The sequence below is a fragment of the Microtus oregoni genome, unplaced genomic scaffold (genome assembly GCF_018167655.1).
Source record: "Microtus oregoni isolate MIOR12 unplaced genomic scaffold, Mior012 000081F_ref0000091, whole genome shotgun sequence".
Taxonomy (NCBI): domain Eukaryota; kingdom Metazoa; phylum Chordata; class Mammalia; order Rodentia; family Cricetidae; genus Microtus; species Microtus oregoni.
In genome coordinates this window covers 2,581,271-2,602,801 of record NW_024544541.1, presented here as the reverse complement: position 1 = coordinate 2,602,801, position 21,531 = coordinate 2,581,271, and the positions used below count along the sequence as shown (strand labels likewise).

The 21,531-nt window shown below is 48.8% G+C and overlaps 1 protein-coding gene across 4 annotated transcripts in view; it reads left to right on the top strand.

Annotated features, from left to right (window-relative positions):
* Positions 1 to 10,063: 10,063 nt before the first annotated feature.
* LOC121441779 (calsyntenin-1) overlaps positions 10,064 to 21,531 on the top strand; it is a 65,923-nt gene continuing 54,455 nt past the window's right edge. For 2 of the 4 annotated variants that reach the window (XM_041643067.1, XM_041643066.1), the window contains exon 1: positions 10,064 to 10,398. In XM_041643067.1, the coding sequence (XP_041499001.1) occupies positions 10,308 to 10,398 (91 nt within the window). In that variant the 5' untranslated portion in view covers positions 10,064 to 10,307. The remainder of the gene's footprint in view (positions 10,399 to 21,531) is intronic. The other 2 variants (XM_041643064.1, XM_041643063.1) reach the window with 1 other exon arrangement.

Genomic DNA, 21,531 nt, shown 5'->3' with positions numbered 1-21,531 from the left:
GGATGTGTCGCCCTGGCTGTCCTGGAACTCCTTCTGTAGACCAGGCTGGCCTCTAACTCACAGAGATTCGCCTGCCTCTGCCTCCTAAGAACTAGGATTAAAGGTGTGTGCCATCACTGCCCGGCTCTGCCTCTGCATCTTTTTTTTTTTTTAATTTATTTATTTTTTATGGTTTTTTAAACTTTTTATTTATTTATTTTTTTTTGGTTTTTCGAGACAGGGTTTCTCTGTGGTTTTGGAGCCTGTCCTGGAACTAGCTCTTGTAGACCAGGCTGGCCTCGAACTCACAGAGATCCGCCTGCCTCTGCCTCCCAAGTGCTGGGATTAAAGGCGTGCGCCACCACCGCCCGGCTTAAACTTTTTATTTTTTTTTTATTTATTTATTTTTTTTAAATATTTATTTATTATGTATACATTATTCTGTCTGTGTGTATGTCTGCAGGCCAGAAGAAAGCACCAGACCTCATTACAGATGGTTGTGAGCCACCATGTGGTTGCTGGGAGTTGAACTCAGAACCTTTGGAAGAGCAGGCAATGCTCTTAACCACTGAGCCATCTCTCCAGCCCCCCAAACTTTTTATTTTTTATGTGCATTGGTGTGAAGTGTCAGATCCCCTGGAACTGGATCTTCAGACAGTTGTGAGCTGCCATGTGGGTGCTGGGAATTGAACCCGGGTCCTCTAGAAGAGCAGGCAATGCTCTTAACCACTGAGCCACCTCTCCAGCCCCCCTCTGCATCTTCTTAAGTGCTGAGATTAAAGCCAAGTATCACCATGCTTAGAACTTAAGGGACTCTTCAGAAACCAGCAGATGAAGATATGGTCAAATGTGTCTATGATTCCAGCCTTCAGGAGACTAAGGGGAAATCATGAGTTTAGGTCAGTCTAGGCTACACAGTAATCAAGTCAGCCGGAGGATGGGGGTGGAGGTATTCCCAGCCTGCTCACAGCTGTGGGTGTGAGATGAAGGATCGTATCCCTGCCTGGACGACAAGCATCCGTTATGGAGCCCTCGCAAGGGCCACGCTTCCGCGCCATCCCTTGAACAGCACACATCGTTATCACCCTCCTTGTGCAGACAAATATGGGGTGTGGACAGCCCAGGACTGAGGGAGGTGGGAGAGCCAGGGTTGCACGAAGGGACCCAGGAAGTGTTTGGACACTTGTCAGGCACCCTGTGCCGACTAGGAGGCTGTCTGCAGTCTGGAAGGGCACAGGGAGACCTCTCCTACAGCTCTCGCCCAGCACTTGGTGCCACCCTGACCCCGTGACGCCGTGAGCTCTCAGAGCTGGTGTGGGAAGCGATGAGCTGGACTGTAGGGGGCAGACAGATCTTCATGGCCTTGCAGGCTTCCAATGCTAGCATAGTCGTGATGAGATAGCCATGTTCGCCCTAGGGTTGGCATCTAGGGACAGGTGGCTGACTGGTGAAGAGAGGTGGCAAGCCCTTGTTGGGAATATTATTTTAAGGTGTGTTACTTTTGTTTATGTTGCATTTGTTCAACTCTGTGAAGCTGTGATACTTTGCCTCTCTCGAACGCCTGCTGGTCTAATAAAGGTCTGAACGGCCAATAGCGAGGCAGGAGAAAAGAGGCCGGGCTGGCAGGCAGAGACAATATATAGATGAGGTTCAGAGTAGTAGCCCCAGAAGGAGGAGGACATCAGGAGCCAGCCACCCAGCTACACAGCAATCCACGGAGTAAGAGTAAGATTTAAAGAACTAAGGGAACGTGAAAAGCACAGAGGCCAAAGGGTAGATGGGATAATATAAGTTAAGAAAAGTGGGCAAGAAACAAGCCAAGCTGAGGCCAGGTGTTTATAAATAAGAAGATGGCTCCATGTGTGTTTACTTGGGAGCTGGGTGGCAGGTCTCCCAGAAGAGCCCTAAGAGCATAACATAGTATTACTACAAGCCCCCGTCTGAGGCATAGATCAGATTCTGGTCTAAGAGCATAACATAGTATTACTACAAGCCCCCGTCTGAGGCATAGATCAGATTCTGGTCCTTCCGTTCGTTCTCTGGCCCTCTCAGCACTTGCTTTGACGCTCTGTGGCCTCAGGGGCACGCTGTCAGACTCCACTGTGTGATTTTGGGCAGACCACTTCGCTCCTCCGAAGGCCAGTGTCCTCCTCTGTATGAGAGGGATTATAATTATTTTAATTGTGTGGGATTACTGCCAGCATGGACTCAGACAAGGTAAGCAGCAGCCTTTGTGGAAAGGCTGGCCCATCACAAAGAACGTGGGAGCTGAGCTGGTTAGGTCTCTACAGGGGCCATTAATTCCCCTCTACACAGAGGTGGAAGGAGGGAGGAGGTAGCCCCAAGCAACAGAGTGAGCAGGAGGCTTAGAAAGGCCAGGGTTTGGCTTTTTTTCCCCCTCCTCCTCCAGTGCCTGGAAATTGATGGTTGAGCTTCAAGGCCAAGAAAAAAGAATCATTACAGGGACAAAAAGACCAAAGAGGAGCTGGGGACTTAGCTCAGTGGGAAAATGCACTTGATGAGCAAGCTGACAACTTGAGTCCAGATCTGAAGGCTTTTACACCAGTAGGAAGTGTGTCTGTGCCTCCCCCAGCTGTCTATCCGAGGGCGGGAGGGGGCTCTGCTGCCCATGGCCTGTGGTTTGTGTTGAGAGGGAGAAGGGACGGTAAGAACGTGAGGTTTTCCTTTCTGGCACTCTTAATCCCTGAAGTGATAGCTGCTTCTCCGTACTGGAGATTTTCTTATCCCATACAAATGCAGAGCCATAGAAAGTCCTAGAAAGAGTCAGAAACATAAAGCAAGATGTGGTGGCACAGGCCAGTAATTCTAGTGCTGAGGTAAAACTCCAAGGGTCAGAGACTCAAGGTCATCCTCTACCGCACCAAAGCCAAGGCCAGCCTGAGCCCAGGTGAGCACGACTGTGGGGGGCGGAGAGAAAAGAAGAAAAGGTGTAGACCAGGTGATAGAGTGCTTGTCTAGTGTGCATGAGGCCTCCTGGGTTCAAGTCCTCAGGACAGGTGCAACAGAACTCTGGAGGCAGACACAAGATTAGAAGTTCAAGTTCACGGGGTGGTGGTGGCGCATGCCTTTAATCCCAGCACTCGGGAGGCAGAGGCAGGCGGATCTCTGTGACTTCAAGGCCAGCCTGGCCTACAGAGCTAGTTCCAGGGTAAGTTCCAAAACTACAGAGAAACCCTGTCTCGAAAACCCCCCCAAAAAGGGGCTGGAGAGATGGCTCAGTGGTTAAGAGCACTGACCTTCTAGAGGTCCTGAGTTCAATTCCCAGCAACCACATGGTGGCTCACAGCCATCTATAATGAGACCTGGCGCCCCCTTCCGGAAATGCGGGCACACATGGAAGGAATGCTGTACACATAATAAATAAATAAATAAAAAGAACCCCCCCCCCAAAAAAAAAGAAGTTCAAGTTCATCTTTTGTTTTGAGCTGCATGCAGGCCAGCCTAGGAAACTTGAGACCTTGTCTCAGAAGAAAAAAAAAAAAAAGCCAGTGGTGCCACACTCCCCACACTCAGCACTCAGGAGGCAGAGACAGGTTGATCTCAAAAGCAAAACAAAAGTCAAAGTCATGAACACTTAATTAATGGCAACAGTACCAATCATTGCTGTCTCGCGCTTGTAGCTGCAGACGACAGCATTGGGCCCGGTGCTGTTTGTGTCACCCAGTACGGGTGCTAACTAAGGCCCATACCCAAGGTCACCAAAACGCCCTTCACAAACACAGAAGACTGGACGCGATCTTCTAACAGGGGGAGGTATCCCCTAAGGACCACTGGTAAGTTCCTATTGCTCATGTGGTCACCCAAGCGAGTACTACACAGCCGTGAAAAGGAATGAGTGTGTCCATCTCTCTCCTTCCTGGGGGTCTTACACACGCTGTGCAACTGCTCCTCCCTGAGCTACACCCCACCCTGGGATATTTTCTTAAGTGGAAAAAAAAAAGCAAACTGCAGCGCAGCAGGTGCGATCCGTTGCCTTTCATCTCAGAAAGAGGAGAGAAATACCAAAAATCAAAATAGAAACCAGGCTGGGCGCGGGGGCGGAATCCCAGCGCTGAGGAGAAGGAGGAGGATGGGGAGTTCAAGGTCACTCTCTGATGTGGAGCAAGTTTGAGGTCAGGCAGAGCTACAGGAACCTCTATCTCGGACAACAAAAGACAGACGAAACCTCCAAATATCCGCAAAGTAGAAAGATAACCAAAAGTAGACAAAAATGGTAAAGACAGGAGAGAGGAAGTGGAAAGGAGCAGTAGTGAGCCAGGCGGTGGTGGCACTCGCCTTTAATCCCCACACTTGGGAGGCAGAGACGGGCAGATTGCTGAGTTCGAGGCCAGCCTAGTCTACAGAGTTTCAGGACAGCCAAAGCTACACAGAGAAACCCTGTCTTGAAAAGCGCCCCCCAATTGCTTTCTAGGTATTACTTCAGAGCCTGGCAGATATTTAATATAATTATAGAACAACTGATCTGAACTTTTACAGCAGGTAGAAGTGAGTAGGAGTGTGTTCAACCCTAGTGTGCCCCGCTAGAAACCTTCATTCTACATGGTATCTGGGTCTGTAGCTCCGAGGTAGAATGCTTGACAAGGATGCACAAGGCCTTGAGTTCTATTCCTGGCACTGCCAACAAACAAATAGGAGAAAAAAAAGGCTAAAACAACATCAAAAGACTTTTCATCAGGGCTTGCTGACATATACCTGAAGTACTAATACATGGGAGGATAAGACAGGAGGGGCAATACTTCGAGGCCAGGAGCTCGAGAGACGGTTCAGCTGCTGCCCTTCCAAAGGACTTGGATTCAGTTCCCAGCGCCCATGTCATGTGACTTGCGACCACTTGTAACTCCAATTACAGGGGATCCATCACCCTCTTCTGGCCTTCTTATGCACATGTGTGTGCATACACACACACACACACACACACACACACAAACACATACAATGTAGCTGGTAGAAAGAAAGTTCAAAGCCAGCATGAGAAACACATAGAGACCTTATGTTAAATGGGGGGAGTCTTTTAACATCCGGAGAGTGACCTGGTCAAGAGATCAGGCTAGACTATGTACTCGAGGTCCTAAGGGGTGCTGGTGGTTTCTTGGCAGTTAGAGTCAGCATGGAGACTCTTCTAACCTCTGTTTGCAGCCCGAGTGGTTGTTTCCCCGGCATATCGTTAGGTGAGTGCCCATAATAACTGCCCTTGACTCCCTGCTGCAGACCCTAGCCAAGCACGGTCTGTGCAAACTAGTAATAACGCGCCGACCTGTGAGCGGCTCTGCGTTGCTGGCCGAGGGCCTTCTTGCAGACAACCTCATTTCATCCTTGCTGCAATTCTGGACTTAGGCTCCCACCCCAGCCAGGAAGCCCAAGCTCTGAGATATCTGCCCTTCAGTGCCTTCTACAGACAAAGGATGGGGCTCCACAGCTAGGGGCTTCCCTTCTCCTCTTTATCTTTTCTCTCCTTCCTTCCTTCCTTCCTTCCTTCCTTCCTCCCTCCCTCCCTCCCTCCCTTCTTCTCTTCTCTTCTCTTCTCTTCTCTCTCTCTCTCTCTCTCTCTTTTTTTTTTTTTTAGTTTTTCGAGACAGGGTTTCACTGTGGTTTTGGAGCCTGTCCTGGAACTAGCTCTTGTAGACCAGGCTGGCCTCGAACTCACAGAGATCCGCCTGCCTCTGCCTCCCAAGTGCTGGGATTAAAGGCGTGCGCCACCACTGCCCGGCTCTTTCTTTCTTTCTTTCTTTCTTTCTTTCTTTCTTTCTTTCTTTCTTTCTTATTTTTCGAGACAGGGTATTACCATGTAACTATGGCAGACCTAGAATTTGATCTGTAGACCTGGCTGGCCTCTGGCCTTGAACTCATAAAGATCTTCTTGCCTCTGGCTCTAAAGTGCTGTCTTCCTTTTTTGTTTGTTTGTTTGTTTGGTTTTGTTTTTTGAGACAGAGTTTCTCTGTGTGACCCTTCCTGTCCTGGAACTCACTCTGTAGACCAGGCTGGCCTAAACCCAGAGATTCACCTGCCTCTGCTTCTGCTTCCCAAATGTTGGGATTAAAGGTGTGCGCCACCGTGCCATCTCTGTTGAGCTACCTTCTGAGGTGATGGAGCCAACTGTGGGATCCTGGAGGGTGTGTGTGTGTGTGTGTGTGTAGTTCATATATAGGCTTCTGTTTCAGGCTCACTCATAAAATTGGTTCCCAGTAGTCCTACTCTGTAGCAATGAACCTTCAAGGAAATTTGACATTTTCCTCCTCTGTGAAACAGGAACAAGAGCACCTTCTGGAAAGGGTTACTGGAGACATGACGTAAGCGTCATTGGCAGGTGAGAGCTGGGAACAGAGGCTCTTGTTATCAAGAGCATTTTCCCAGGACTCAGTGTCTCCAGAACCCTGTCCTCATCCCTCCCTGCCTCACATATGGGGTTCCAGTTTTCCTTGACCAACTAACAAAGCACCTATGTATTCTCGATCCTAAAGGCAGGCCTGGGAGACGGCTCACTCCTACTGTTCCTCAGTTCCTCCCGGAACCCCAGACTCTGTTGGCAGACTCTCTCCGCTATCCCAATCCAGACTGAGCCCTGTTCCTGAGCTGTTTGGACAGCTAACAGTCCCTTTGGAAAGAGCCACTGTGGCTGAGGCTCTGGTCAGGCAGACTAGAAATCAAGTTTACTGGCTCCCAAGATTCTCAAATTGACCTTTGTAGCTGGACAGACTCTTCCATGGGCAGAGTCTCAGCATGGGCAGCTTGCCCACGCTCGCCAGCGTACACCACCTGGTGCCGGCCTTTTCCGTCAGCCTCTTTGTTTCTCTAAGGGACAGTGAGGATGAGCGATAAGAGGCCCAGGATTCCAGACAGGGAAGAGCTTTGTTTCTGGTTTTCACAGACCTGAATACATTGAATGTCCCTTGTGGCACCAGTCTGTCGACACCAACCAGTTCTGAGATGAGACCTTGATTTCATGTTCTGAAAATCTCAAAGGTCCCCGAGAAACCTACAGAGTACTTTTATTTCTTTAAAAAAACAAAACAAAAACCTGAATGTTGAGTTACATATTAACACTACTAATAACAAAATGGACACAGAAATTCATTCAATTCACCACTGGGCTATTTACTGAGTACCTACTATGTGCTCATCTGTGTGTCAGGAGCGCAGAAGCCGCCTACTCCCAAGGGAAAATGCATGCTATCATCTATTTACATGCATGTGTGCCGGGCTCTATGACACATGTTAATTTTTTTAGGGCCTAGATCGATGGTTAAGAGCACTGGCTGCTCTTGCGGGGGACCTGGGTTCGATTCCCAGTGCCCACATGGTTGCTTACAACCCTCTGTAATTTCAGTTCCAGGGGATCCAACGCCTCCTCCTGGCCTTCCTGGGCCCCTTCTCATGGTGCATGAAAATGCATGCAGGCAAACACCCATGTACATTAATAAATTAGTTTAAGAAGAAGCCAGGCAGTGGTGGGGTACACCTTTAGTCCAAGCACTTGGGAGGTAGAGGCAGTTGGATCTCTGAGTTTGAGGTCAGCCTGGTCTACAAAGTGAGTTCCAAGGCAGCCAGGATTACACAGAAAAACCCTGTTTCACAAACAAAAACAAAACAAAATGAAACAAAAAACCAAACTCAACAACAGCAATAAAAACCCAAACAAACAACAGCAAACCCCCCCAAACCAAAAATTTAACTTACATTTTACTATTGTGTGTGTGTGTGTGTGTGTGTGTGTGTGTGACACAACACACATCCAGAGATCAGAAGACAAGTTGCAGGAGCTGGTTCTCTCCTAGCATATGGGGCCTGGGGACCCATCAGGCCTGGTGCAAGAGGCTTTACAGCCTTTGTCTACTGAGCTGTCTCTCCAGCCGTGGTTTAAGACAGGATCGCATGTAGCCCAGGCTGGCCTCAAATTCCCTACGTAGCAGAGGATGATCTAAATTTCTGATCTCCTGGCTTCTACCTCGTGGATATTAGGAGTAAAGTATGTGCCATCCAGCCGGTTTACAGAGTGCTGGAGAGAGAACCCAGGGTCTCGGGAATGCTAGGCAAGCACCCTGCTGACTGAGCCGCACCCCCAATCTCCTGCGAGACACTTTAATTGCACCATCCGGCATAAATCTCCTGACTCTAAAGATGTGGGTATCGCTATTGCATTTCACGGGCGAGGAAAAAGATTTGGAAAGTTTCATGATTTGCTCACAACCACTTGCAGAGTGAGAGCAGAATTCCAGTCCTGTCTGCTGAAACTGTTTTGGTCTTTCCCACTAGGTTACAGGGCCGGGGGCAGGGGGTGGGGTGGGTAAAGGACTCAGTTGGATTAGTGACTGATGAGCTGGTGGCAGCCGTCATCATGACTGGGACTTTATGGCCACAGCAGGTGAGGTAGGGTCTGCTAGGTGCATTTCCGGAGGGAGGCAGCTCTGACACACCCTGGGCAGGACTGAGAGAGGCTGTGTCGGGATGCTGACCCTGTGTTTGAGTGAAGACAGACAGACAGCCTAGTCATAGCTGTGTCTGGCTGTGGCTGAGGGGTGGGAAGCCTTCCCAGAACGTCCTAGAGCAGCTGAGGTGGTAATCTCAACTAGGAAGTCTCCCAGAGTCAACAACAATGCTGACAGTCGCAGCCAGCCGTGGTCAGAGGATGACATCTTTGGCAGAAAGGAGCGCTGGGTGTGGTCTAGAGGTGGGGATGGGCAGCAGGAACCTTGGGAGGGATCCAGCCACAGGAACCTGTCAGACGTTACCAGTATGGAATCTTAGGCTTTGTGGGGAAACAAAGGAGAGAGAGGAGAATTTCCATTACAGTTTGCTTTGACACTCTCTCGGGTCATGGTGCGTCTCTCCACAGCAGTTGAAGGTCTTCCTGTAGCATCTCCCATCCTGTCATGTCCAGGCACCTCAGTCTACCCTAATGGGCTTCTCGCCCAAACTGTCCGAAACAGCCCTCTCTCTCCACAGGCCACCCACTCTGCGCAGCCTCATCACTGCCCTCCTTCCCCACCCTCACCCCAAGCTGGTCTGCACAGCTCGCCAGTACCTATCCTCTACCAAACCCGGCCCTTGACATTGCTGGTGACTCTTCCAGCTTGGGTTGAATAATTGTTTGGCTGCTATTGGGGTTTTGTGTTGTAGGTGTTTCCCTAAGGAGGCCACCCTGCCCTCGAGGGCTGAGGGCTGACTCTTCTTCTGAAGGCATCTCACTTTCCTGTCAGTAAAATGGAACAAATTAAGTCTCCCAAAGCCTACAATGCCTACTGAAGCCCCCTATGACTCCGTCAGCCCTGTTCTTTACTGTGGGACAGTTTGTGTGCGTGTGTGTCCAGATTACAGGAGGCAGATAAGGACACAAGGAAAGGGGGAGGACCCCAGAGAACCCGTAGAGGCGCACAGAAGGGGCCCTTCTTTTGGACCAATATATTCCTAAAGGCTCCTTAACATCGTACTCAGTGCGCTACAAGCTCATAAGCCACAAAAGGTTTTTTCGGTAAATCAGGACTCCCTGGAGACAGCCCCTTTCCAAACCTCCAGACTGGAGCCGGAGAACAAGTCCAGCAGTCACCCTAGGCTGTTTACCAAATGCACTGGGGGGCGGGGGGAGCTGTGTCCCTGAAACCTTTTCCCGACCCCACAAGCTCCGCTCATTGCCTCCGCTCGGCAGAGGAGGTCACCGAGGTGTTTGGAGGAGACACTGCTCGGCTCAAGTGACCGGGTGCTGGAGTTCCGAGGTCCTGGTATCTGCAAACCTAGAGGGTGAAAGGGCAAGTCCTTGGGTTCGAGAACCGAGGCGCGGGTAGCTAGGAGCCTTAGGGGGGGTTTCCAGGTGTAGCGTCCAGAGACGCCGCGGGGAGGAGGAGGAGTGGATGCTCTGGGGCGGCCGCGGGCAGGGGGCGCGTCCTGCAAGTCCCCGCGGGTCCCTCTGGGCTGCTCCCGGGCCCATCCTCTTAGGCGCGTCCCCGCGGGCGCGCACCGCGGGCTCAGCCTGTGGGCTCGCGCTCCCGCGGAGCGGGGAGCGTGCGCGCGCGCCCTCCCTTCCTCGCTCCCTCCCTCCCCGCCCCGCCCGCCCGCCGCCACCCCGCCCCCGGCCGGGTACCCTCGCCGGACCCGAGAGAGAGCGCCGCCGCCATCTTAGCCGCCGCCTCCAGCGCAGCGCAGCCGATTAGGGGAGGGCGCGCGCGGCCCAGCAGCACGGCGGCTGCTGCTCCCATCCCGGTGCTCGCCGCGCCGCCCAGCAGCCGGGCCCCCCGCTGTCTGCTCCCCTCTTAGCGTCCCGCGCGCCTCCCTGCCGCTTCCGCGTCGGGCCGGCCGCGGCGCCCGGAGCCCGAGCGATGCTGCGCCGCCCTGCGTCCGCGCTGGCCCCGGCCGTCCGGCTGCTGCTGGCCGGGCTGCTGTGCGGTGGCGGGGTCTGGGCCGCGCGAGGTAAGCGGCGGGGCGCGGTGAGCCGGGTGCGGGTACCATAGCCGGGTGCACGGTTGGGCGGAGCGCGGGAGTCATGCAGGGCCGCGGGGTTCGGGTCGGGGCCGAGTACTGGAACCGTGTCCCCGGTTCAAGGTGGGGCCCGAGGGCGGGAGTCATGCGGGGCTGCTGGGTTGTGGGCAAGGTGGGTACAGCGCTGAAGTCGTGCAGGGCCTCTGGGTTCTGGGCCGGGTGCGGGAATCGTGCCAGAGCCCGGGGTTCGGGTCCTAGTGCGCGCAGTGTATCAGGCAAGGTTCGGGTCCGAGTGTAGGAATGCTGCCAAGGCCCAGGGTTCGGATCCGAGTACGCGAATCGTATTGAGCAGGGTTTGGGTCCGAGTTCGTGAGTAGTGACCGGGTGCAAGGTGGGGACAGAGTGCAGGAGTCGTGTAGGGCTGCAGGATTTGGGTCCGAGAATGGGAATGGTGCCAGGGCCCAGGTCCGGTGCCAGGTCCGAGTGCACAGGCGATGTACGGATTCGAATGCGCTAGTCGTATCCGGCAAGGTTCGGGACCCAGCGCGGAGATCGTTATCAGGTGCACAGGTGCAGGACCCACTGCGGGAATGGTGTCAGCGCCCAGGGATCGGTGCCGAGCGACGTGGTGTTATTGGGGCGCAGAGTTCTGGCCCGAGTGTGGGACTGACTGCTTGGGTGCGGGGCTCCGGGCTGAGTGCAGAGCACGGAGCCGGCTCGCTCCGGAGGGTCAGGTTCAGGCTTGCAGAGCCGGCCACTGAGCTGCGGAGAACGTAGGCGCGCGCTGCAGTTGCCTGAGGAAGCCAGTTTTATGCCCAGGCGCGGCACCTGGGCCTTGGACCGTGCCGGTTGCAGCCCCAGGGTAGTGGAGGTGTGGATCTGAGAAATCAGGGGACGCACGGGGGGGGGGGGGGGTCAGCCCACTTTCTGGTAGTGAACTCAGCCTGGGGGGTGCGCCCCTGGGTGGGATGCAGTGTACGTGTGTTGGGTGCTCAGAAGTGCATCAGCCTGGGGATGCACGCACGGATTTTGGTGTGTGCTTACATAAGAATCCACTCCTCCGCACCCCTTTCCCAAGATCCCGGTTCTCTGCTGCGGCTAGGTGGACACCACGACTTCGCCCCTCTCCGCCTCCTCTCCAAGTCCTTTAAACGTGATTTCCGAAGTAGCAGAGGCGAAAACTCGGCTTCCTTCCCACCCTTTTACCCAAAGGCGAAATCGAGAAGGTGTTTGTGACCACTTCTCACCCACCAGGTGTGAGCCAACTATTCATCGCTTGAGCTTTACTCACGGCAATGTGCAAGGCTTGTATGACCACCACAGAAACCAGAAACACCGTTAGTTAATTCCTTAGGATTGTAGGTGGCAAATAGTCTTTCTTTGTTAACCGATTGTAATTATTCATCCACTTAGCTAAACATTTTACCTGCCTTCGGATATTGACTGAACTTGCCACCAAGAAACTTACGCATTGCAGATAAAGGCTTTTGAGTGGAACTTGAAATTGTAAACACTGGCCCTGATCTTCAAGTATTCTTGGTAAATAGTCTATAGGATGCTCGAATCTGTTTTCTTCGAGTGTGTGTTTTGGTGATGAAGAGAACTTTGGGAGAAGTGGATTAATAGAAATCTGGATGAGATGGTCACATTATAACTTTGCAAGCTTTAAAATAAAGATTGCTTTTTCTCCTTAGCCTGACTTTGGAAAGTCGTGTTCACAAATTAAAGGGCAGAAGAGGCCAAGGCATCCTTTGTTCCAGTGTGCCACCCAGAGGGCGATAAACTGTGAAAACTGCTTTTATTTCATTTAGAACATTCTGTCCATTCTTGTCAAAGTCAGCTCCCTCTCGACACTAAGTATCTAATTAGGCTGCATTGGATTTTTTAAAAGTTACATCAAGCCAAGTTTGAAATGATGTTTGAAGCCTGATTTTATATATATATATATATATATATATATATATATATATATGATGGGGAAAAAGTCAGTTTTGGGAAAAACGCCATACATTAAAAAAAAAGTGCTTAGGTTGGGTATTTTAGAAACAGTTCAAGTCATATTTGGTTTAGTTGTCAGTAACCCTGCCTTTTTGAATCCGTGATTTTTAAGTTTGTTCCTATACCTACGTCCTCTGTCCATTTAATGGCTTTGGTTGAACTATGGTATCATCTCAGCTGATTGTCCGCCATACGGCAGACCGGCTGTGAGGAAGGGGAAGCTTCCACTGGGTTGAGTGAGTCATTTGTAATCTGATTTCTCTAGCTTTTCCCTGGTGCAGTTACTAAGAACTGGGGTTCTTAGTCTTCAAAATAAAAACATTTGAACATCAGTTTTTCTTTTGCATTTGTTGTTTCTTATTTTTTTCCGCTTGCCCATTCATGAATATTCCATGACATGCTAATAAAATTTCAGTTCGAAATGTTACAAATGAGTTTTATATGTAAATAGCCAAGTTGTGGCAGTGTTTTCTGTAGATTCATTATTTCAGTTAACATCTGAGTCCTCCCAGCAATGCTGGTGTTGGAGACAGAGCCCAGGGCCTTGCCTGGGCTGGGCTGGTACCCTGCTACTTACTGGACCACATTTCCAGTTCATTTCATGTTGCCAGGCAGAATGGCGTAAGCTACTATTCATATTCCATATGCCTTGAAAAATTATTAATGGAATTGAGCTCACATGCAAACTTAGAGGGAAAAATGATAGCTGTCCTAATATAAATTGCATTGGATTATTAATTGTCTTGAGACTCTTTTATTCTTTTTCTTTTTCCATCTTTGAGGTAGTCTCACTCTGTAGCCTGGAGCTTGCTGTGTAGACCAGGATGGCCTTGAACTCATGGGGCTTCCCTCCGGCTCTTTCCTACTGCTGAGGTTACAGGTCTGTACCTCCTGTCTAGCTAATTAGTTGTTTTGTTTTAGAGTACTATAGAATTTCACTTTAATTAAAAAAAATCAAGTAGCCAGGTGGCGGCAGCACACACCTTTAATCCGGGACAGGCTCCAAAGGTGCACAGAGAAACACTGTCTCCCAAAACAAAACAAGTAACTTTCTCTTTTCTTTTTTCTTTTTTTTTTTTTTTAAGCAGGGTTTCTCTCTGCAGCCCTGGCTGTCCTAGAAATAGTTTTGTGTATCAGGCTGGCCTCAGTCTCAGAGATCTGCCTGCCTCTGTCTCTGGAGTGTTGGGATTAAAGGCGTGCACCACCACTGCTCAGCAGAATTTTCACACAGACTTCTCACAGCCTAAAACTGAAATATTAGTTGTTGTTGTTTTTTGTTTCAAAATCAAATACCAAGAGTAAAGCATGTGATAGGAACGCCTAACCCTTCTTCACTGTCCCGTTTGACAGCTGAATTTTCCCTTGAGATACATTCTCTGTCTCTCTGTCTCTCTGTCTCTCTGTCTCTCTGTCTCTCTCTCTCTCTCTCTCTCTCTCTCCCTCTCCCTCTCCCTCTCCCTCTCCCTCTCTCCCTGAGTCTTCCTTTCTCTATTTCACTTGTTCAGTTTTGCATAGCATTTACCTCATTAATTTTTTTTACATTATTTGTTTATTATTTTGGGAGAAGGAGGCATACCTTTTAGCCATCTTGCTAGCTCTTGTTAAATAGGTTTTCAGAAATAACTTTGAAGCAAAGGAGCCATTTCAATATCGAATTATTGTTCTTAATCTAACACGTTTATTTATTTGGATCTGTAGATGTAGAAGAATTAAGAAAACATTACTAATTCTTAGTGGGTCATATTTCAGTCTTTAGCTTGATTAATTGGAGTACTGGATTAGGGGTAATTCATTCTTTGACCATATACTTTAGGAGAGAGACAAAACCAAACAGTTTCATAGAAATTGCTTTTCTATAGGATGATTACAAGTTCATTTCGAGGCTGGGCATGGTGGCACACGCCTTTAATTCTAACACTCAGGAGGCAGAGGCAGGTGGATCTCTGTGAGTTCGAGATCATCCTGGTCTACAGAGTGAGTTTCAGGATGGCCAGAGCTACACAGAGAAACCCTGTCTCAAAAACAAAACAAAACAAAAACTCGTATTTTAGATATGAAGAATATGGCCTAAAATGACATTATTGTGAAATGCAGCATTTTTATATTGAAATCAGAAAATGCTATAATTGTAACATGTTTCGATAATGGGGTAAACTTATTAAAAACAAGTCTGAATATTTAAAATGATATACCTGAGATAAGTGAAATTTCACAGCACTAAATTATTGCAACTCAGGTGCCATCATGCGCATCTATAATCCTAGCACTTGGAGGTAGAAGCAGGAGAGTCAGAGCTTTGAGGGCGTTCTTGGCTGCAGAGACAGGTAGAGGTTAGCTTGGGCCATATGAGACCCTGTTGCAAACGATAAACTAATTCCATTATTTTCATTATTAAGAGAGAAAAATGTGATTTTTTGATAGAATTTTATTTCACGTAAAAGAATTGAAACAGAGCTGGTGAGCTGGTGAGATCACTGAGACTGATTAAAGTTCCTCCATCTCCTGCAAGTAGTTCTCTGACCTCCTGCAAGTAGTCCTCTGACCTCCTGCAAGTAGTCCTCTGACCTCCTGCAAGTAGTCCTCTGACCTCCTGCAAGTAGTCCTCTGACCTCCTGCAAGTAGTCCTCTGACCTCCTGCAAGTAGTCCTCTGACCTCCTGCAAGTAGTTCTCTGACCTCCTGCAAGTAGTCCTCTGACCTCCTGCAAGTAGTTCTCTGACCTCCTGCAAGTAGTTCTCTGACCTCCTGCAAGTAGTCCTCTGACCTCCTGCAAGTAGTTCTCTGACCTCCTGCAAGTAGTCCTCCATCTCCTGCAAGTAGTCCTCTGACTTCCTGCAAGTAGTTCTCTGACCTCCTGCAAGTAGTTCTCTGACCTCCTGCAAGTAGTTCTCTGACCTCCTGCAAGTAGTTCTCTGACCTCCTGCAAGTAGTTCTCTGACCTCCTGCAAGTAGTCCTCTGACCTCCTGCAAGTAGTCCTCTGACCTCCTGCAAGTAGTTCTCTGACCTCCTGCAAGTAGTCCTCCATCTCCTGCAAGTAGTCCTCTGACTTCCTGCAAGTAGTTCTCTGACCTCCTGCAAGTAGTTCTCTGACCTCCTGCAAGTAGTTCTCTGACCTCCTGCAAGTAGTTCTCTGATCTCCTGCAAGTAGTCCTCTGATCGCCATACTTGTGTCATGACACGTACAAGCTCTCCCACCCAATAAAGAAATATAATAGAAAAACCCTTAAAAATAGAAGCAGGGCTGGAGAGATGGCTCAGTGGTTATGAGGGCTTATTGATCTTGCAGAGACCTAAGTCTGGTTCCTAGCACCCACCTGGTGGCTCACTACTATCTAATTCCAGTTCCAGTGGATCTTGTGCCCTCATCTGGTCTCCAGGGGCACTGCACACACATGGGGGCACAGACATACATGCATGCAAAACACACATAAAAAATAAAGGTAAATAAATCTTTTTTAAAAATGGAAACAAACCAGGCATGATGACTTATACCTGTCATCATAAAGTTCAGGAGGGTGAAGCAGGAGGATTGCCACGAGTTTGAAGCAAGCCTGGGCCATGTAGTGAGTTCCAGGCTATTCTAGTTGAGGCTTCAGAACATTCTACCTTGCTTTTCTTGATTTGGGAGAAGCAGAGTTTCTCAAACAAAATCCATGTTTGCAAATGGAAATTTAAAATAAAATACAGCTTATGTAGGTGAGGAATATGCTCTCTTGTCTGGCGGAGGTGATTTCTGCAGAGTCATGTTTTTCATTGTTAAAAAACCCAGACCCCACGGGGTCCTTAGACACAAACAGAGGCTCCCAAAAGGTCCTCGGTGGGAGCCTCATGCTGTGACATTCCCGTCCTGGACAGGTTACCTGAAGAGACTTCACTGGCCCTTTGTCTGCAGCGTGTTAGGTATGGCTCCGCTCATTTGATCATTTAGCTTTAGGATGATATTATTAGACTGGGCAATTTCACAGGGCGCCTTGCTGAGTGTTTTTTTTTTTTTTTAAAGGTTCTCAGCAAAGATTCAGTTATTTCAAAGTAACTGGATATGAAGTGTCTTAAAAGCCTGTAAAAATGCATTGAAGGTCAACTTTCTTCCATGCCGGACCCCAGCAGGAAGCTGGTGGCAGGCAGCGTACCAAAAGAAGGCTCGTGTTTGCCTCTGTGCCTCTTTGGTTGGGTGGGCATTGTCTCAGTCTCCTGTTTCAGATCAGGCTGCTTCTCGGTCCAAAGAACGCCCATTGAGTCTGTGCTCAGATTCTCTGTTTAACGCGTTTCTTTTCTTCATCTTTTGCTTTTGGGTCTGGGAACCGAACCCAGGGCCTCATGCATGCTCATGCTAGGTCACCACTCAGCCTCTGAGCAGAGTTGAGGTCGAAAGAAGACCTCTGTTTCCTATAACCATTTAAAAATTAATTAAGTACTAAGTAATCACACTGCAGATGGAACCTTGTGCCTGCTAGGCGAGTGCTGTGCGCTGAGCGACATCCCAGAACTCCCTTTGAAACAGTGCTGTGGAGATGCATGTGCCATAAACTCCGCGTGTGTGTTTGTTTCTATCTGTGTCAGAGGCTGACATCAGGTGTCCTCCTCCGTTGTCCTTATACTTTCATCCAGGGGCTCTGACTGAACCAGAGCTCACCAGTCGGCTAGACTGGCTAGTCAGCGAATCCAAGTGTCTCCATTTCTCTCCACCCCAGGAGTAGGGTCACAGACTTTCTTGAGCACACCTAGCTCTTCCATGGGGCTTGCGGTCTGAACTCGGAACCTCCCGCTAGTGCAGCAGGCAGCAGGCATGGTAATCACAGGCTGAGCCGCCCGGCCATGGCACACAGTCTCCTGAGCTGGCTTCTGACTGCGTGTGTGACCTTGCAGTTGTGATCCTGCTGTCACTTGCCACCCCCAGTGCTGGGATTATAGGTGTGCGCCACCACTGCCCAGCCTTATCCTCCTGCTTAATCTCCTTATGTTTAACTGTTTAACCTCAGACTTTCTCAGAGGCTGCGGCGTCCTGTGACCTCCACAGTGGCTCAAGGGAGCGGTTTTCTGCTCAGACATTCCCAGTCGTCTGTTCTTCAGCTGGAGGTTGCTGGTTTTTTTCTTAATGGGGCAAAGAAACATTTCACCTAACCAATTCCTTCCTTCACGTTTGTGCCCCAGGTTTTGAACTGAGCTGGAAGGAACTTTGAAGGCATTGTCTTCTGTTAGCGCAGCCGGTCCCCCACCCCCTCGGACAGACAGCCTGTGTGCACCTATGGGACTCGGGATACAAAGCCTCTCTCATGCTCTGCTTTCCTTTGGACCCAGTCCTATCTTTCCTATCTTGGCGTCATCTCAGCCTGAGACTCTTTGTCACTTGTCGCTCTGACCCACAACATTTTGTGGCCCAGTATCTCCCAGGTTCTCATGTTTGGTGATCTGAGATGGAGCCAGCTTATGTTGGGGACACATGCAGACTTCATGAAGGGCCGAACTTCATGAAGGGGCTGGAAATGCCACATGAATTCCTAGGCTACAGGTAGCTTAGACAATGACAATTGCTCATTCATTATATTTTTGTCATGCTAATTGAAGACTGGGTTTGAAAAGAAAATTGTTTTGTCTGGTTCGTTGATTTTATTCTTTAATTAATGTTCCTTATTTACCCAATCTTAACCCTAGTACAAACATTTAGAGAGATGCTTTTAGAATCAAATGTACTTTGAAACTTAGTAAGAATAAATGCCATCTTTAATACCTCTTTAAAATGAAAGAAGCAAAAATATTCTAAGTTCTTCCCAGTACTTAAAAATTTTTTGAGACAGGGTCTCAGGTAGCCTAGACTAGCCTCCAGCTCCATACGAAGAAGCTGAGAATAACCCTTGAACTTCTGATCCTTCTGCCTGTGCCCCCATGTGCTGGGACCAGGCACGTGCTAGTTAATCATGCCCAGTGTAAGGGTGTTGGGGATCACAGACACACACCCCTCACACTCGAGTGAGACTTTGTGCTTGCTAGGCAAGTACTCTACAGCTCAAACCGCACCTGTGTGTGTATACTGCACACATTTTTTTATTTTATTTTTATTTTTTTATTTTATTTTATTTTATTTTGGTTTTTCGAGACAGGGTTTCTCTGTGGCTTTGGAGCCTGTCCTGGAACTAGCTCTTGTAGACCAGGCTGGTCTCGAACTCACAGAGATCCGCCTGCCTCTGCCTCCCGAGTGCTGGGATTAAAGGCGTGCGCCACCACCGCCCGGCTTGCACACATTTTTTTTTTTTTTGACACAGAGTCTTGCTATGCATCCCAGACTGTCTTAGAGCTCACACTCTCACTCAGGCTGGCCTTTAGCTTTTAGCAGTCCTCCTGCCTCAGCCTTTCAGATGGACTGGCCAGGGCGCAGTCTCCTGGCTGATGCTCCCAGCTGATGCCCGCCTCCTGCCTCATGGGGAGACTCTGGCCTTTTATTTCTCAGTAGCCTCAGGATGCAGGCTGCCCCTTCTTTGTGTGCACAGCACCTTGTCAGAGCCATGTTATTCTTAGTTCACCAGAGACAGTGAGAGCAGGTGGGGTTGATGCGTGATTTGGGGGTATTAAAACCCTGGGTCAAACAGATTGTGTTTACCTTTAAGTACGTTGGCTAATTCCTGCCAGTTTCAAATTGCATACAGGATTAGTGCCTAGAATGACAGTAATTAAAATTCCCAGCTAATCCCTCATCTTTTTTTTTTTCCCTGCCATGCATTTCAAACATTTATCAAAGAAATAGAACAGTGTGCGCTGACGTGTCTCTAATTTTTCTCTGGTCTCCTCTGGGTAAAGTGTGTGGAAGAACAGTGGGGCGGGAACTGGCAGTGGGGACTGGCGGCTTTGTGCCTGAGCCCCCAGGGTATCTCACAAATCCTGAGGGTGGATTATAAGCCCTGCGTTGGTGAGGGCTGATCTGAGATTCTCTAAATAGCTGTTGACACCTGTGTGTGATTCCCAAGCAAAGCTTGGCAAGGGTTTAAAAGGCTGTGCCCAGGTGTGTGAGTGCCTGTGCTTGGTTAACCCAGGAGTAACTAGTACTTCAAAGTCTCAGACAGAAAACAAACACCCCGGGCTGCAGTGAAGTCGCATCGCTGCTGTTACTCCAGAGAACCTGCTGAGTTTGGTTCCCAGCAATCTTAGCCAGGCAGCTCACGACTGCCTGTCACTCTAGCTTCCGGGGATCCGATGCCCTCTCCTGACCTCCTTCACGTACAGGCACACGTGTGGCATATACATACACATATCAGGGGATCCCGTGCCCTCTCCTGACCTCCCTCAGGCACAGGCACAGGCACACGTGTGACATACACATAAATAAAAATGATAAGTATTGGGCTGGAGAGATGGCTCAGAGGTTAAGAGCATTGCCTGCTCTTCCAAAGGTCCTGAGTTCAATTCCCAGCAACCACATGGTGGCTCAGAACCATCTGTAATGGGGTCTGGTGCCCTCTTCTGGCCTGCAGGCATAAACACAGACAGAATATTGTATACATGATAAATAAATAAATAAATATTAAAAAAAAATGATAAGTATTATGGCTCAAGTGTGGCTTTGTGCTAGAGCACACACTGTGTGTGTAAGGTCCTAGATCCTCAGTATTGCAAAAGCAAGACAATTCGGGGGCTGAAGAGATGGCTCAGGGACTAAGAGCACTGACTGTTCTTGCAGAGGACCCAGGTTCGGTTCCCAGTGCTCAGGCAGCTCATGACCATCCATAATTCCAGTTCCAGGGGAATCTGTGGGGGCACTACATGTACTTGGTATGCATACATTCATACAGGCGAAACATTCATACATGTAAAATAATATTAAGATAGAATGCAACAAGAAAAACCTTAACTGTTGGGCGAGCAGGACTGCTCAGCAGGTAAAGGTGCCTGCCCCACAAGCCTGGAGAGCCGAGCTGGAGTCTCACGGTCTTTATGATGTGTTTAACTGTGAGGCTGTTTAAATAGTGTGGCTGTGATTTGTGTATTAAGTTCTTAGTTTCTGGTTTTTGTGTTTAGAATATAGGGAAGAGGGAGCTGCAGTGTTGGCTGCTGGTGCCCTGGCTGGGAAGCTCTCCTGACTTCACTGCAGGGTTGGCCGCTGGGTCTGGGTTCTGAGCATTTCTCTTGGGCTTTAATTTGCTAAAGCTGTGCACATATGTAAAAAAAGAAAAAAGTAGATTATTTTAGGGAATATGTAGTTGTAGAATTGTTGCTTATGTCATTTCTTAAGCAGTTATGCTCTTAATGCTTAAAAGAAGGCTAGCATTGTCTGCACAAAAAATTTGGTGACTTCCCTCCCCTGAATTAGTAATAAAATTACTTCTGTTGAGTAAACTTTTTATGTCAACTTATAATAAAAGCTGAAAAATACCTTTGTTTCTATTTATTTAAAAAAAACTTTTCTATATGTATCCTTGATAACAGATTTTGAAGATGTCATATAAGATGATAGAACATTTGAATGGGGCAATAGATGTAAAAAATTCAGTTTAAAAAGAAACATTTGTTTTTTACATTCAATGTTTATTTGAAATCAAAAAAAGAAGAAAGAAACGTGGTGGAAGGAGAGACTCGAGTTCTGAGAGTTGTTCCCTGACCTCCACATCTTGCTGAGGTGGATGCCCCCAAACTCCTGTGGTGGAAGGAGAGACTCGAGTTCTGAAAGTTGTTCCCTGACCCCACATCTTGCTGAGGTGGATGCCCCCAAACTCCTGTGCACACACAGATATTAGGGAAAGAATGAACGCTTTTCCTAGATGAATTGGATATATTTAAACCTCTTTTAAGCCGTGTGGTGGCACATGCGGACCACAGTTAGGGGTGATTCTAAGATGACCCAGAAGGTCACTTGTCCAGCCGTTTGTTGATCCGCGAAGACAGCAACTTGAAACTCACATTTCATTTTATTTCTTTATATTTCTAACGTTTCAAAATCCTTGGAGTTTGCCAACTGACCACTGACATTTCCTCAGCCTGTAGTGAGCGTGAGTGGAGATTTGTAGGAAACCGGCTCAGTCACACACAGCAGCACCTCATTGGAGCCAGAAACTTGCGCATCACGTGTGCTGACGAGATGGGAGGGAGAGTCCTGCTTATGGAGGATGGGTCAAGGGTGGACAGCAGCCTGCTAGTGTG